The following is an 18,091-nucleotide window of genomic DNA, read 5'->3' as shown; positions in this document are numbered from 1 at the left end:
TAGGCACTAAATAAATGTTTATTGATTTTGATTGATTGATTGATATAGGAGGGCTTGAAGAGCAGCTAGGTGACACCCCAGGGGATAGAGTTCTGGTCTTGGAGTCAGGAAGATTCAAAGTTCAAATCCTGGTCTTAGAGTCAGGAGGATCTGAGTTCAAATCCTGCATCAGATACTTACTAGCTGAATAACCCTGGGTAAGTTCCTTAACCTCAGTTTCCTCACCTGTAAAATGAGGGGTTAGGATGATGGCCTCTAAGGTCCCTTCTCACTCTGAATATCTAGCAGCTGAATCCAATTGGTCAGAGAGCTTCCTTAAATCATTAGAATTGTCCCAAAGTGGAATGAGTAACCCTACTCCAGATCTTCCTAATCACAGACCCCTCAGCAGGGAGGAAAGCAGGAAGGGAATCATTCTAATTGGAGGTCTCCAGGCAAAGGCCATTTTAACATTTGTTAGTACTTCACAGAGATGCATTATGGGGGTATGGGTTGGCTGCATCCCTTCTAACGCCAATATGCTACAATTATCAGGAGCTCAGAAGCTCAGCCAACAAGGCTTCTTTGACCCCTTCCTCTTTTCTCCATGTAACAAGCAGAATGACTGATCCCTTTCATTCTTCCTAACCCTGCAGAGGTGATTAACGATTTTTTAAAATAGGTGCCAGCCACTGCTTTAAATCAGCAAATGGGACTTTAGTGAAAAAGAAGACTTTCAGATATTTGTGATGAAAAGACCTGAACTGAATGGCAAATTTGACTTTCAAATGCAAGACCCCAGAGAACCATAAAAAATTGGAGCTGGGGGACATACCTGGGGTCGTACAGTGGGCGACTGTCTTGGGTCTGAGGCCGGGTTTTGGTTGGGATCCCCCTGGGTCCAGGGGTGATACTTTGTCCACTGTCACTTAGCTAGGTGATGACATCTTTAGGGTTAAATTGAGGGGTGAAGGGAATGCACTGGGGGAGGGGGAAGGGCAGAGGTGAAATCCTACATGAAAGAAACAGGTAAAGGCTTATGGAGTGGGGGAAGAGATGGGAGAGGAGCAGGGCAGTTAATGAATTTTACACTCATCAGAAAAGGTTCAAAGACCTTAAATTTATCAGAGCTGCCACAAGGAGGGACTAATAGACACACCCAACTGGGTGGAGTAATCTATTTAATCTGGGGTAAATGAGCCTAACACTCATCAGAATTGGCTCAAAGACCTCAATCTCATTAGAATTGGCTCAAGGAGGAAATAATGTACACACTCAATTGGGTAGAGTAATCTCTCTAACCCTGCAGGAAAATAGGAGGGGAAGGGGATAAAGAGAGAGGGGCAAAAGGAGGAAGGGTAGAGTGGGGGAGGGGACAGACAGAAGCAAATCCCTTTTGAAGAGTGATGAAAGAAGATGGATAATAGAATAAATATCATGGGGAAGGGAATAGGATGGAAGGGAAACAGTTAACAATAGTAACAATAGTAATCATGAAAAAGAGAAAAGGGGGAAAAATTGTACAAAAAATATTTATAGCAACTCTTGGTGGAGGCTAAGAATTGAGAATCAAGGGAATGTCAATCAGTTGAGGAATTATGGAAAAAGCTATGCTATATGATTGTAGTGGAATGGTTTTGTGCTACAGGAAATGACAAACAGGATGATCCCCCTAAAACCTGGAAAGATTAATGAACATCAATGTATAGTGAAGTGAGCAGAGTTGGGAGGACATTGTGCATAGTGACAGCAGTATTGTTCAATGAGCAATTGTGAATGACTTAACTACTTTCAGCAGTGCAACAATCCAAGACAATCCCAAGGAACCAATGAGGAAGTTTACTATGCACCCCTATAGAAAGAACTGATAAAAAGAACACTTGTGGATTGTACTTATATAACCTGGTTGCAATCTTGGGGAGGGGGGAGGAAAGGGAGGGGGGGAGAAAAATTTGGAACTCTAAATCTTATGAAAATGAATGTTGAAAAAAAAAATCACTGGAATTGAAACTTCTTCCTCCATGGGGGGTATGGGGGTAAGATCTCTTCAATAGTACATTAGAAAATGCTTACCTGGAAAGTGAGAGGTAGGTACTGGGGGACTGGTTGAAGGCCCAGGACACGGGCCAGGAGCAGCAGCTTGGATGGTCAGATTAAGTATGAAGCTTCCATTGAGGGTATAAGTATGATTAAAAACAGGACTGTTCGAAACAAATAGGCCACTGTTGTCTCCAAACTCCCACTTGTAGTTGATGGCAGAGGTGTTTAGGAAGTGGCTGGGATCGTGAAGGTGAACATCAAACAGAACCGGAAGGTCCTTGATGAAGATGTCATCAGATGAGTTGCGATCATTCTTCTGGGACATATTTACAAATACGGGGATTTCATCTGTAAGAAGTAAATGAACAGGGGGCAGCTAGGTGGCGCAGTGGATAAAGCACCAGCCCTGGATTCAGGAATATCTGAGTTCAAATCCGGCTTAGTGGACACTTGACACTAACTGTGTGACCCTGGGTAAGTCACTTTATCCTGTTCACCTCAGTTTCCTTATGTATAAAATGGTGTGGAGAAGGAAATGGGAAACCACTCCAGCATCTTTGCTAAGAAAACACCAAATGGGGTCACGGAGAATCAGACATGACAAAAATAACTAAACAATAAGAAGTTTTCTTCTCTGTCATGGCTCCCACCATTGATTACATCTTACATGACCTCCTTCCATCCCTGCCACTTATAGGCCCCTTTTGAAATCCTTTCTAGATTTCAAGACACAGATCAAATGCTACCTCTTCCTGGGAGCCTTCTCTGATTGCCCAAGTCAGAAATTATCTTTCCTCTGACACTGAACAGGAATTTGGCTCTCTTTCAGCCTGTTCTGTTGTATTCCATTCTATTCAATTCTATACTACAGTTATCTTGTATTGAACACGTTCAATAAGTTCAATGTGACACACCTCCCCTGTGTGGTTTTATGGAGGCAATTTAATTCTCTCTCTCCCCTAAGAATGGCTGCCAATGGTAGGCACTTAGGAGACCTTGAATACATTGTTGTTGCATGGGACAATGAATGAAATCACATGTAGCACTCTGAAAACCTGGGGGAAATCCTCTGCCTTTAGAGTTAAAATGGAGAAAACTTATCTAAATCACCCAAGGGTGTTGTAGCCTATCCCAAAAGCCACATTACTCAGACTGTTTGCTTTTTTATTAGTAAGTTCCACATTTCTTAGAACACTAATGAGGATGTTACTGGAACTAAGGATGGCAGATGTTCAATTTGTGGGTAAGTCACTTACCTGTTACCATATACATATCCCTAGTAGATGCAACAGGGACATAGCTTTTATGTCCTCTTCTGTACACGGTCACTTCCATGAGTTTGGGACCAAGAGTCATGTTGGCTGTGTTTATAGAGACTACGGCTGAAGAGCGTCCCAATTTTTGGAAATACTGGCCTAGGAAAAAAGGCAAATTGCAGTTACTGATTATAGGAGGTCTGGTTCTGAAAGAATGGCCAAGGGAGTTGGAAGGGATTTCAGGCATGTAATACCACCCATACCCCGCAAAAAGAATCCCCACAATAGCATAGCCAACAAGTGGTTATTGGGTCTTTGCTTGAAGACCTAACTGGGGGTAATTCTAATTGTTATAAAGCTAGTTAAATTTGACAAAAACTTCTGAGAAAACTGGAAAGCAGTATGGCAGAAACTAGAAATAGACCAATATTTTGCATCATGTACAAGAATAAGGTCAAAATGGGTACATGATTTACACATAAAGGATGATACCTTAAGCAAATTAAGAGTATGGAATTGTTTATTTGTCAGATTTATAGGCAAAGGAAGAATTTAGAATCAAAGAAGATATAGAGAGTAAAACAAAATGTAAAATAGATCATTTCGATTATATAAAATTAAAAAGTTTTAGCACAAACAAAACTAATGTAGCCAAGATTACAAGGGAAATAGAAAACGGGGAAAGAATTTTTAAAATAAAGTTAATATTTACTTCTTTGCCACTTCACTCATTGCTTCTGGTCCTGTCCTTTGCTTTTGATATATTCTTTGGACCAAGAGTGCAACTCTAGGCTTGACATTTTAGATGGGATACAACTTAAATACATACATAGACAATTCAGCAAAAATAATTCCTTTCCAGACTGCTGGCCAACCAAACAATAACACAGTTTTCTCAGACTCCAGATTTTAATAAAGGTCATTGGCCCCAAAGAGAGAATGTATTTAAAAATTAAAACCTAAATAAGAAACTCAGTGGATCTAGGGCATAGTGTTATTATCTGCTCCCCTTGGGGAAGAGGGGGTTTTGGTGTAAGGAGGAGTATTTTATAAACCCAGAAACATACATTATTGGAGGAAAGACTCCCTATTTTACAAACACTACTAGGAAAGCTGGGTAACAATTTGGCATAAATTAGATTTAGACCAGAATCCTATACCATATGCCACAATAAACCCCAAATAAATATGTAGCTTGAACATGGAAGGTAACATCATTTTTAAAAAATGAGGAAAATGGAAAGAACTACTTTTTACATCTGTGGGTAGAAGAAGGATTCTTAACCAAATAAAGCATAGAAGTGGCCATGGAAGACAAAATTGCATGATTACATGAAATTTAAGAAGCCTTTTCTGAACAAAATGATTGAAGATTGAATAAGAAAAGAAAATGTGGAGCAGAAAAAAATTTCATCATCAAATATTAGTGATAAAAGCCTGACATCTAATATATACAGAGAATTGATTTACAAAAGGTCCAAGAGCCATTTCCAAATACATAAGTACTCAAAAGATACAGTTTTCAACAGAAGAATTGCAAGCTCTACATGACCATATAAAAACAAGCTCCATGACACAGATAAGAGAATGCCAATTAAAATACCTCTGAGGCGTCACCTCCCATTCTACAAATGAACAAAGATGACACAAGATGGGAACAGTCAGTGTTGTAGGGGTTGTAGGAGGTCAGACACACTTGAGACAGAGCTGTACATTTGTCTGACAGTTCTAGAAAGCAGTTTAGGATTACGCAAGAAAAACGACTAAATTGTCTATACCTTTTGATCCAGCAATCCGACGAGAGGGCGCATACCTCAAGGAGGTCAAAGACAGAAACAAAGATGTACTATCTGTACCCCACAATGTCCATCCCAGCACTTGCTGTGTTAACAAAAAATTGTCAACAAAGCAGGTGCCAATCAATTTCATTCAATAAGCAGCTCCTCCATACCAGACACTGTGTTAGGCTCTGAGACTACAAAGAGAAATTGATTGGAAAAGGGTTGAATGAACTGTGTTATAGGAATGTAGAGGAATATCATTGTGCAGGAAGAAATGACAAATATCAAGAATTCAGAGAAATGTGGGAAGACTTGTACAGGCTGAGGCAGAATGGAGTAAGAAGGAAAAAATGAACAAAGGTGTAAAAAGAAAAGATGACTAAAAAAGAAGCCAACTCTTAGGAGTTGAAAAACCTATAATGGTCTCATAGAAGAGACTAATAATAATAATAATAATAGCTAACACTTATATAGCACTAACTATGTGCCAGGCACTGCTCTAAACACTTTGCAATTATCTCATTTGATCCTGACAACAACCCTGGGAGGGAAGTACTATTATTATCCTCATTTCCCAGCTGAGAAAACTGAGGCAGACAGAAGTTAAATGACTTGTGCAGAGTCACACAGTTTCTAAGTGTCTGAGGTCAAATTTGAACTGAGGTCTTACAGACTCCAGACTCAGTGTTTTATTCATTGAGCCCCCTACTTGCCCCAAAGAATCAGAGCAAAGTTGGCATTGTAGATGGACTGCTGGGCCTAGAAGTCAAGAAGACCTTATGGTCAAAGCTGACCGCAGACACTTACTGTCTGTGTGACCCTATGCAAATCATTTAGCCTCCTTTTGGGGGAGACCTGTTTCCTCATCTATAAAAAGGACTAACAGCACCTATCTGCCAGGGTTGTTATGAGGATCAAATGAGATAAAATTTGCAAAGTACTTTGCAAACCTTAAAACACCAGAGATAAATGTTAGCTGTTATTATACCAGCCTCCTCTTTGGAGAAAGGTGAGGGACTATTAGGGCACAAGATTGTAATACATTGTTAGACCTGAGGACAGTGGTAGGTGTTTTTGCTTCACTGTTTTACTTTGTCCCAAGGGACAGAGAGAGGACTTTATCCAGAAAGGACTATGGTGTTATTTATTTATTTTTTAAGGACTATGGTGTTAAAACCAAAAGGCAGTAATAATATTTATTTTTTGGGGGGGGTGGTAGGAATATATCCTTGGCTATCACAGGTGACAGACTGCCCTACCCTTTTTTATTTTCACATTAAAGACTCAACTAGGTGGCATAGTAGATGGAGTGCTGGGCCTGGGAAGATGAGTCTTCCTGAGTTCAATTCTGTCCTCAGACACTTACTAGATATGCAGTTTGGGCCAACTCATTTAACCCTGTTTTCCTCAGTTTCCTCATCTCATAAAATGAGTTGGAAAAGGAAATCACAAACCACTCCAGTATCTCTGCCAAGAAAACCCCAAATTGAGTCACGAAGAGTTAGACATGACTGAAAATGACTGAATAGCAAAGTGAACCATGGATTTCTGGGGAGTCTATCTGTGTTTGGATAAAATGAGAAGTGGATTATGTGTTAATACAGGCAGTCTCCAACTTATCCATGGCTTGTATGAGACTAGTCATAATAATCACTCATTTTCAAAAGGGCTTTCCAATTTACAAAGAGTTCTGTATACATTCTAATTGGCCCCTCCCAAGAATGAAGCAAGGTTAAGGACAGAGACATTAAATGACTGATCCCGAAGTTGGAGTCTTCTTATTCCAAATCCCAGGTTCTTTCCATTTTGTCTATCTTTATAAGTGAATAGGGATAACCCTGTGGGATGGGTGGATGGGGGCAATCAAATGAGATCGCTTGATCTGCGTTGGAGGAGACTATGGAGAATAAAATGCCTACTGATTCAAACTGAACTGAACACACAAATCTCATAAGGACAGACTCCATGTTTCAAATGATGACTATACTCCCAGAACTAGACCAAAAAGTAAAATCGACTTAACCGTAACATAGAATTACCTAGTAACAGGGTACCAATAAAGGAACGACTCTAACCTAAACCTCAAAAGGGCAAGAGAATGCCCTCCCACCCCACAGAACAATCCTGAATGGGCTGTGAGGGTGAACAGGCCAGTCAGAGTCTGGAAATGTTCACCCTAAAAGAGTCTGGGAGATCATCTGGCCCAACCCCATTGTCTTACACATAAGAGAACACATAGAGTCAAAGTCACAAAGATCAAGGCCATACAGCTCATTACCAGCAGATCTGGGGATCTCACCCACATATTACATCCTTTCTTCCAAAGCTTAGGTATTGAATCGCACTGCTACTGGTAACCCATTGAGGCAAACAATTCTTCAATTCTTCTAAGCAGAGAACAAGGATGTCAAAATGCCTGACCATGATAATGTCAGCAATAAACCTTTGTAGAATATTTTAAAGCTTGCAAATCACTCTACATTCTCCTCTGTAAAGTGAGAGGGTTGAACTTGCTATTCTCTAACACATCCTTCTGTCTCTAGGTCTATAAGCTGATTATTCTTTCAGTTGTTATATCTCACAATAATCTTGTTCAGTAGGTGCTAATGAGAGTTTCCAGGAACCCTTCATATAAAGGATAGAACAGTTGTTCTTGGATCCTAGAGCAAGAGTCAGAAGAGACTTTAATGGCTACAATTTACAGATGGGAAAACTGAGGCCCAGAAAAGTGAAATGCCTTGTTCAGAGTTACCCAATAGTAAGTGTCTGAACCCAGGTCTTCCTGCCTCCTTCTAGAGCTAGCTAAGGGAATAGAGAGAAAAAGATCTGATAAAATACCAACCAAGTGTATGAAAGATGTAAACAAAATTCTTCCTCCTCCATCCAGGATGGCAAGGAAAGGGCTTCCCATCTGGAAACACATGATGGGTACTTCTGTTTGGACATTTCCCCCAGTCATTCTCTTCCGTCCACACAGTCCAGTTGTATACATAAGAATCCGGAGACGAAGCAGTGCCTACACACAGAAAGGAATGGGTCAGAATCCATAGGGGAGGGGGGAAAATGGAGGGAGATCGGAGCTGACAGTAGGGTCCCCCCACCCCCATTCTATTATAAATGTAGAAGGGCAGTTGAAAACCTGTAATTCCGGCTGGGCTCAGGCTAATTACCTAATGTGGCACTTATCTACTGATTGGTTCTCAAATCACCAGCCCATTCAAATCCAACTGATGGTTTTTTCATGAGAAGTTTTGTTAAAAAAAAAATCACAAGGACTCTTTTTCATGTATGAAATTACTGACAGGAGCCTGGTTTTAGAACTAGTTAGTTGAGCTAGACTTGAAATCTGGACTGTGGAGCAGGAGCAGGAGTGGGGTCACAATGGCCCCCACATTCTCCCTTGCCCATCTTCCAAGATCATTATCCCACTAAAAATAACAAATGGTCCAGCTTTCCCCTGACTTCCAACTCAGAGCCCGATACAGTGGCCGGGCCTCATTAGCCAGAAGACTTAAGTCTATTTATAAAACTAAATGAATAATGAGGGCCCCTAAATGTGCGCTAATTAAGTCGCGCATCTAATTGTAGAGATTGTAAGCAAAGACTCTCATCTTGAAGAATAGAGCCATCTCATAGTACCCAGGGCCTAATTGGGACATGGTCACGGATTATTCTTTATTGTTGTTCTTATCAAAGAGGAGCAAAAAGGATATTTTTCTATTTTTCAAAGGTTCTCTTAAATCCTAAATTCTATATGGAAGGCTATTCTACTCTGCATTCTTGACATCAATGAACGGCATGTCATTTTCAGTTAATATAATCTCCCCTTGAAATATGTTACTTAGAAGCAATAAAATATGTGGTGCCATTGTGCTTGTTTGTTTTTTAAAAAAAGAAGAAGGAATCCAAAGAAATTCCAAACACTTTTCAAAACCAAACGGTCTGGGTTTTCATTTGGGGAAGGGGAAAAATTCACTGGGATGGAACATAGATGAGCTTTTGACTGAGGGACTAGAAAGAGTGGAATTCCCAAACTGGTCCTGCTAATTTCCCTTTTGCAAGCTTTCTTTGATTAACTAAAGAAGTTGATTAATTACACTCCCTAGTTCAGGGAACATGTCATCTTACCAGCATCAGTTAAGAAGATTCTTTTTTCTGTATTGATGTTAACATGCAAAAGAGAAGTAGACTTGAGTCTGAAAGGCCGCCTCAATTGAGCTGGGCCTCTGACACATCCTAGACTGGCTGGCTGACCCCCGGGCAAGCCACTTAACCTCTTGGTCCCCCAGGCAACCTTCTAAGACTACAAGTTAGAGACAGTTGCTGACCTACAGCAGGGCAGAAATTTTCCATCCTAAGCTCTCCCACGAGGATAAAAATCTCAGGTCCAGATCAGAAATTTTTTGTTCTATTTTATAAATTTTCATTGACTAAAGAGCTTGATTAATTAGATCTGTATTTCACCAAATATCCATTCTTTTATTATTACTACTATATGATTATGATGATTATTAGCACTATTATTGTTATTATTACCACTCTGTTTATTATTACTACTATTCTGATTATTATAACTATTGTTATTATTGCTACTACTGATTATTTTAACTGTTATTATTGTAATCGCTACACTATTATTATTATTATTTGTCTAGCAACAGTAACTGGAAAAATTTTGTTTGCTATGACATGCAAAAAGTTAGGGGGTAGTTATCTCAGCTGCTTTAAATAAAGATCCAATGAAACAAACCTCACAAGCCTTCACGAGGCCAGGCACATAGTAGGTGCTGAAGTTATTGAAATTAAAATCTTCGGACCCACCTGTCCAATTGTCTGCTCTCTGAATAGCCCAAAGAGCTGGCCTTCCCAGCACAAAAACCCCGTTGAGAACCAGTCTGGAGAGTTCCACTTGAGCCTAGGAAAAAGTCTGTAGCTGACAACACAGACACTTGCCCAGATCCTCTTAGAAGAACTCTCTCTCTCTTTCTCTTTCTCTTTCTCTTTCTCTTTCTCTTTCTCTTTCTCTTTCTCTTTCTCTCTCTCTCTCTCTCTCTCTCTCTCTCTCTCTCTCTCTCTCTCTCTCTCTCTCTCTCTCTCTCTCTCTCTCTCTCTTTCCAAAGAAGAAACTAGATGGGGCTGAGCAGCCATCCTAGTGCCACTCAGTGGGGGGCAGCTGTGCCCTCAGGCCAGCACCACAAAGCTCTCCAAACAAATCTCCACGGTTGAGAGAGCTTTTTTTCATGGGCTGCTCTGGTTTTATAATTTGGTTAACATGGTGGCATGTGGCTTCCATTCCATCGCATCTTAGGGCTGGAGAAAGCTTAAGGATGAAAGATGAAAGGTAAGGAAGGACCTGAACAGCTATCTATCCCAACCCTATCATTTTGCAGATGACAAAATGGATGAACAGAGAGAGGAAAGAATATGCGGGGCAGCTAGGTGGCCCTGGAATCAGGAGGACCTGAGTTCAAATCTGACTTTAGACACTTGACACTTACTAGCTGTGTGACCCTGGGCAAGTCACTTAACCCTAATTGCCTCGCTAAAAAAAGAATATGCACAAGCACACCCAGGGAGAAAGGGAGGGTGGGATAGGGGAAAGACTGGGAGTTAAAGGACTCCCTTTGGTACTTTGGACCCCTGCAATCTTGTAATCATTTAACCTCCGAGGGCCTCAGTTTTCTTGGCTGGAAAACAAGGGTTTTAGACTGGATGGAGTATGAGGTCCCTTCTGGTTCTAAACCTAATAATCCCTTATGCCAAGCGGCAGAGCCAAAATTTGAACCCAGATCTTGTGACTTCAGAGCGCTGGCTCTTTCTGGGGTTGCAAGGCTGTGGCTGCCCCTTACCATTCTTGCAGCTCCAATCATAGATGATGTTGCCGCTCTCATCTTCCTTTTGACATCTGGGAAACACTAGGCTCACGACAAAGGTGATGTTGGATCCCACTAGTGCTGGGGAGTCACTCGTCAGGATGGCCCGCACCTGTCCCCCTGAGAAATGAAAACAAAAGGAGAAAATTCCACGGGCACCGACTCAGCCTGACCCATTCCTTTCCTCTGGAAATGATCACATAATGTACACTTTAAAAACAGGGAATGGACTCGTGATTTCTCCAGTATGGGGCACTCGCAGATATCTCCCTTTACCAACGTAGGTGAGCATCTACTTGCAAGTCTCAGAATGTCTGGGGCACTGTGAGGTGACATGATTTGACCAGAATCACTCAGACAGAGTGTGAATGAAACCCAGGGCTTCTGAACTTCCAGGTTAGTTCTTTAGTCTCTATACCGGCATTGTAAACAAATCAAATTCAGCACCTGCATCTCTCCGAATGGTTTTTAGAAACTCCACACGTCTCTCTACAACTATAACTCTCAGCACCATAGCTTGGAACCCTCTGGCTAATTCTTCAGTTGGAAAGGTTCAGACTAGGGCTCCCTTTGCCCCCACATGCACTAGGACAGTATTGGGGAACACTGGGGGACAAAGGGGTGTGGACTGTCTGAAGCCCCCTCCCCCTCGCCTGCTTTTGTGCATGATCTCTTCTCCATCTGGTCCCAGAACAACCGGTTTATAAACTGTCACATCCGATGCTGTCCCCCCTAAAAAGAAGGAACTGAATAGCTGCAGTGCTAGACGATGCTGCTTTTCAACTAAAGCAAACTGTAATATCTGAGGTGATTTTAAAAATGCTATAAAATAATAGCAGTCGTAATTATTATTGTTGTTTTTGCTGAGGAGAAAGCAAAGTCCTGCAAATATTCAGGTCATACCAGTATGTAATTATAGCTGATCATATGCAAAATAGTATTGTTGTTATTAGTATTATTAATATAAAATAGCATTATTAGTACTGATATTATTATTAAGCAGATAGCAAAGTCTTTAAAAATTCAGGTAATACTATTTGTAATTAAACCTCTGTCATGGGCAAAGTAATATTTTTTATTAGTAACAATGTTATTATTATCATTATGATTACTATTACCACTGCTGAGCAAAAAGCAAAGTCCTGCAAAATCTAGGTAATATTGGTATGTAATCACAACAGTATCATATGCAAAATAACAACAATAATTTGATATAAGATTATATTATATTTTAATGTCTTTTGTTGCATTACATTGTTATTATTATTTTTTCTGAGCAGAAAGCAAAGTCCTGCAAAATCCATGTAATATTGGTATGTAATCATGACTGTATCATATGCAAAATAGCAACAATAATAAAATGTAAGATTATATTATATTTTAATGCCTTTTGTTGCATTACACTGTTATTATTATTTTTGCTAAGAAGAAAGCAAAGTCCTGCAAAATCCAGGTAATGTTAGCATGTAATTACATCTCTGTCATATGCAAAATGATATCAACAATATCATATAATAATAATTACTATTATTTTTGCTGAGCAGGATACAAAGTCCTGCAAAAATCCACGTAATATTGGTATGAGATTGTGCCTCTGCCAGATGCAAAATGATATTTTAATATATGATGATGATTATTTTTGTTGTTGTTACTGAGCAGAAAGCAAAGTCCAGGTGATGCTAGTATGTAATTATAGCTCTCTCATGTTGAAAATAATAATAATAACAACAGTATGCAACATTATATAATATGGCTTAATATAATACAGTAGAATAGAATATGATATCACATCATATCATATTAACTATTATTTTTGCTGAGCAGGATGCAAAGTTCCTGCAAAATTCAGGTGATATTGGTGTGGGATTACAGTTCTGTCATAGGCAAAATAATATTTTATTGTAGCCAAATGATCATTATTGGTGGTGGTATGTTATCACTGAGCAGAAAGCACATCCTACAGAATTCAGGTGATACAGGGATGGAATGTAATTGCAATGCTGTCTATGCAAAATAACAATACTAACATAATATAATTTCTTGTATTGTGTTCTATTGCATTATAATAATAAGGATTATTTTTCTGAGCAGGATGCAAAGTCCTGCAAGTCCAGATGGGTGATTACGGCTCTGCCGAACACTGAAGCTGCTTGGGTGACCCAAGCAGCAGCAGGGGCTGGAATAGACCAGCTCCTCCTTTGTATTTTCCTGGCACCTGCCGGTGTGCTGGCCTCCTCACTCACTACCTTTCCAGCAGCTTTTCCACCGGGAGTCTCCCTCTTTCCAGACAGGGTAGAGTTTGTCATTCCATGTATTCTGGTCAGGAGACCAACCGTGGAGTCGGTCCTGGTGCCTAAAGACTGGGGCAGCAGCTCCTGCATGGCTTGCCACATCTCGAAATCCTAAATTGGGAAGGGAAGAACATAAGCGGCTGTTGGTCTCCATTCCTCTCTGGTATCCAGAGAGGAAATTCTTACGTGAGTATAGGACATGGTGGAAGCCATTTTTGCCTATTCTGCAAAGAGTAGAGAATACCCACCCACAGAAGACCTGGTTTCTCAGGAAAATAGAGGAATAATAGCTCACTAATACTTCAGTCAATTAATCAATCAACAAGGATTTATGATGTGACTCCTTTGTAGCAGGCATGGCACTCAATTCTGGGGTGGGACACAAACAAAAATGAACCACTCCCTGCCTTCCAGGAGGTTACATTTTATAGCTAGTGAGTATTTATATGTTTTAAGTTTTGAAAAACAGTTTACAAATATGATCTCGTTTGAACTCACAAAGATAGGTGCTATTATTATCCCATTTTACAGAGAAGGAAATGAAGGCAGGGAGAGGTGAAGTGACTTCTCCATGGTTGCCCAACTAGTAAGTGGCTCAGGCTGGATGTGAACTCAATTCTTCCTTATTCCAGGTCCAGCGCTCTGTGCAACATGGTGCCCCCGGGAAACTGTAGATGCATTGAAATGCATTAGAAATAAACAGAAGCGTAATAACAAGATCAGAGAACCTGTCCTTAGCTGCTGCTCTGGGACACCTTCCACGGGCCTGGCAGACCTTCAGGGAGCACTTGCTTTTGCACAGACCCCAGACATGGGGAGAGAGAAAGACAGAGAGAGAGAAAGACAGAGAGACAGAGAGACAAAGAGAGAGAGAGAGAGAGAGCAAGAGAGAGTGCATCCAAGCACAGATTCAAGCTCCATGGGAGGTAGCCTGCTCTGGGGAGAAAGACATAAATGGCTGAGGAGATCAGGATGAGGCTTCATGCTGAAGTGGATCCTGGCTGGAGTCTTGGAGGAAAAAGAAAAGGAATCCAAGAGGCAGAAGTGTAAGGACTGCTGTGCAAAGGTAAAGAGATGGAAGATGCAACAGCAAGAAAGCCAGTTTGGCTGAATCATAGGATCCTTGAAAGGGGAGTTAAGTATAAGCCTGAAATTGTAGGTAGAGTCAGGTCTCAAAGGGCTTTAAATGACCAAAGCAGATTTCTATTTTATCCTGTACTAATAGGGAGTTACTGCAGCTCTTGAGTGACATGGTCCAACCTGCATCTGTTGGACCTGCCTCTTGGGGCAGGGGCTGTTGCTTTTTCATGTCTGATGTTTATAAAAGAGGAAAACACCCATTTCTTATTTTGTTTTGTTAGTGGTCTGGTGGTGGGTTTCTTTGTTTTGTTTTGTTTTTGTGGGGCAATGAGGGTTAAGTGACTTGCGCAGGGTTACACAGCTAGTAAGTGTCAAGTGTCTGAGGCCAGATTTGAACTCAGGGCCTCCTGAGTTCAGGGCCAGCGCTTTATCCACCACACCACCTAACTGTCTTGTGTTTTGTTTCTTAATAATAAACCTTTGGAAATTGTTTTTCACAAAAATGACCCTCAGAACTGATAAGTTGGACAGAATTAACAATCACTGGGAAGGACCAATAAAATTCCTGCTCTGAAACCAACAATGAGAGCCTGGTGTAGTGGAAAACCTGGCTTTGAGCTCAAAGGACCTTGGTTCCAATTCTGCCTCTGTGGGTTATGATAATAATAGCTAGCATTTATACAGCACTTACTGTGTGCCAGGCAGCATGATCTGTGCTTTACAATTGTCATTTCATTTGATCCTCACAGCAACCCTGGGTGGTAGGTGCTATTATTACTGAAGCAGACAAAAAGTAAGTGATTTGCCCAGAGTCCCACAGCTATTAAGTTTCTGAGGCTGGATTCAAACTCAAGTCTTCCTGATTCCAGGCCCAGGGATAAAGGGCTGGTGAAGGGTCCCTAACCAGTAGCCATCCTCTGGCAGGTGGCCTCTCAGCCCTCCGGTAATCCCCAGGTCAGATGTCCCCCTAGCTCCAGCAGAAAAGCAGACAGAAAGATTGGGGAAGGCGTCCCTGCCTGCCCACGCCCAGGGGAGGCCGGTGCTCCCTGATCCCTTTCTCCTAGACTGAGGCACTTAGGGCTGCTTTGCCCCCACCAGGCCCCAGCTCACACCCTGGGGCTGGGGTTGGGGCCCACCCGGAGCTCTGCAGCCCAGCTGGGAGAAACATTCCGCTGCTCCCTGCCAGGGCCAGGCAGGCTCAGACATCTGCCTTCCTTGCCCACCCCACCCTTGCCTAGTGGTAAAAGCCGCCCCACACATGAGAAAGGGGCTTTTGTGGATCAGGAGATCATGGGAACTTGAGGGCCGAGTCAGATCTTTACCTCCTCCCTCCCTTTTTCCATTGCTTCCCAGAATGCCATCTGTTCTCCACCCTTCTCTCATGGGACTGGCAGTCTAGAGCTGGAAAGAAACGTAATTCAATCCCCTCCTTTTACAGGTGAGGAAACTGAGGCCCCAAAAGGCTAAGTGATTTGCACAGGGTTACTTGGGTAGTAAATGACTGAATTGAGATTGGAACCCAGTCCATTAATGTTCACTGATGAAGTGAAGGATTCTGGAATAAGAATCTTGGGAAGGAGAGGGGCCTCTCTTCAGGTTCTGTCATGAAAATCAAAAGGAGGAGGCTGAGAAAAGATAGCGTTTTGGCACATAGCCCTGAGGTACCTGCAGAACAGGATGGAGGGATTTCCTGGGGGGCAAATTCTGAGGCGGTTTGATGGTCCCAGATGTCGGGCCCCTTTTCCAGAGTTCGGATGCTACTGGGGACACAGGACTTTCAATGGGGGTACTCTCGACCCTGGAATCACTGACTTGGAGCTCAAAGGGATCAGAGGGTATAGACTGGAGGCTTCTCTTCTAAATTTCTGTTCTGGTTACTCTGTATGTAACTTTTTTTTTTTTTTGCCTTTATATCTCCCTTTAGGATGTTAGTTCCTAGAGGGCTTTGTCTGCCCAGGCACAAAGGGGCAGGAATGTATACAGCAAGTGCTCCATAAATGTTTGCGTATTGATGGATCACAGACCTGGAGCTAGAAGAGATTTCAGAGCCCGTCTGATCCAACCTCCCATTTTATAGATGAGGAAACTGCCGCTTCCAGCAGTGAAATGACTTGTCCCCTGACTCCAAACCCTGCGCTTTCCCCACCCAGCCGCACCGCAATCAAATCTCCTAGGGTTAGAGGAAGTCCTGACCAGTCACTCGCTTTGGCTCCCTTACCCTGCTCTAGGCTGCCTGGTTCAAGGACAGGTTTGTGGGCAACTTCCTAGATCTCTTTAGACCCAGAAACAAGGACCTGAGCCAACTCTGTATCAGCCACAGGAGCTCCACCCAAGCCAGTTAACAAGCTCCTGCAAATCTTGGTGGGGGAAGCCAAGCAAAGAGGACTTTAGAAACATCCCTTTGGAGACACTGGGGGTTATTGCAGTGCACAGGTAGGTCCTTAGCCCTCTGGTCTAGACCTTGGGCATCGGCTGATCTGAGATCCTTATCACAGAAGCCCGAGGAGGTCAATGAGGCCAGTCTGCTCTGTGGTCAAGGGCAGCCGCCCTAGAAAGCTCAGCCAAGAGCAGGAGGTGCCACCAATGGAAAAGCAGCTCAGAGGACATCCTCCCTGAGAGTGGTAGAGCCATCACTCAATCAATCAACAAGCACTTATTAAGCACCTCCTATATGCCAGGCACTATACAAGGGGTCAGGGATGTGAATGCAGAAATCAAGAGATTCCTGCCCTCAGGGAGATGATGCTTGAATGGGTAGATGAATCAGAGCACTAAACATTTTTTTCCTTAAGCACAAATGGAAATGATTATGCCACAAGCCTCTGTTTGCTCCACTTTTCTCCAGAGATGGACCAAGGGAAGCCCTGAACCCTGGCTTGAAAGCTTTCGTGCAGACCCCAGCTGAGGCCCCGGCTCCCTCCACCACGACTCCCCCCATCCCTTCTGGGAAGGGCCAAGTGCCTCACTGAGTTGGCAAATGGAGAAATGGAGAGAAGTACTCACGTTTAGCAGCATGCAGGGGGATCCTGCCTGCCAGCAGAAGGAGTCCCAGAAGGGAACAGAGGCCTGCCATGGGGGCTGAGCACCGAGCTCACAGCTGGGGCCAGTGCGCTGCCACCAAGGGTGACTTCCTGCTCTCTAGCCACTGGGGGAGAACAGCGGGGATATTCTCCGGGCACCAGCCCAGGGCCAGCTCCTCCTCTCCTCAATTAAAGAGGGCCTGGGGGCACATCATGTGATGGGGCTAAGCTTGGTTGCCTGATCTGGTGTCTTCAATTCAACCCCTAGAACTCGTGCTTGTGAGTCACACACTTAACCTTGACTTCTTTCGTTATTTGATTGCCTATAAAAAACAGGACACCAAACTTCATCATTTCAAAGACTGTTTTGCAGACACTTAATTCTTCCATGGGTACATGGGAGGTGCAGGGGTTGGGAGTCAAATGACCAGGGTTCAAATTCTGGCTGGGCTGTTGCTTCCTACCTGTAGAACTTTGGGCAAGTTTCACAGCCTTCCTAGCCTCGGTTTCCCCATCTGTAAAATTCAAGGGTAATTCCAAGCGGCCTCTCTGGGCCCTTCTTGCTCTAAATCAATCACCCTCTGTTTATTTTATGATTCTACCACCCATTTTAGAGAGGTGAATTTTCATATATTTTTCATTTATTCATTTATTTTTAAAGCATTTCCACCCGGTGAATTTGTCAGCACTCTGTATCAGGGCAGCTAGGTGGTATAGTGGATAGAGCACCAGGCCCGGAGTGAGGAAGACTCATCTTCCTGAGTTCAAATC

The 18,091-nt window shown here is 42.4% G+C and overlaps 1 protein-coding gene across 3 annotated transcripts in view; it reads right to left on the bottom strand.

Moving 5' to 3' along the window:
* The window catches only part of GPNMB (glycoprotein nmb), a 31,998-nt gene extending 14,571 nt beyond the window's left edge, over nucleotides 1-17,427 (bottom strand). For 2 of the 3 annotated variants that reach the window (XM_043967763.1, XM_043967764.1), the window contains exons 1-6: nucleotides 17,304-17,427; nucleotides 13,176-13,331; nucleotides 10,906-11,049; nucleotides 7,899-8,072; nucleotides 3,276-3,434; nucleotides 2,053-2,367 (exon numbers count right to left, since the gene is read on the bottom strand). In XM_043967763.1, coding sequence (XP_043823698.1) covers nucleotides 2,053-2,367; nucleotides 3,276-3,434; nucleotides 7,899-8,072; nucleotides 10,906-11,049; nucleotides 13,176-13,331; nucleotides 17,304-17,373 — 1,018 coding nt within the window. In that variant the 5' untranslated portion in view covers nucleotides 17,374-17,427. The remainder of the gene's footprint in view (nucleotides 1-2,052; nucleotides 2,368-3,275; nucleotides 3,435-7,898; nucleotides 8,073-10,905; nucleotides 11,050-13,175; nucleotides 13,332-17,303) is intronic. The other variant, XM_043967765.1, reaches the window with a different exon arrangement.
* Nucleotides 17,428-18,091: the final 664 nt, after the last annotated feature.

This window comes from Dromiciops gliroides, chromosome 5 (genome assembly GCF_019393635.1).
Source record: "Dromiciops gliroides isolate mDroGli1 chromosome 5, mDroGli1.pri, whole genome shotgun sequence".
Lineage (NCBI taxonomy): Eukaryota > Metazoa > Chordata > Mammalia > Microbiotheria > Microbiotheriidae > Dromiciops > Dromiciops gliroides.
The sequence above is the reverse complement of the archived record's forward strand: the minus strand, read 5'-3'. Positions and strand labels throughout refer to the sequence as shown.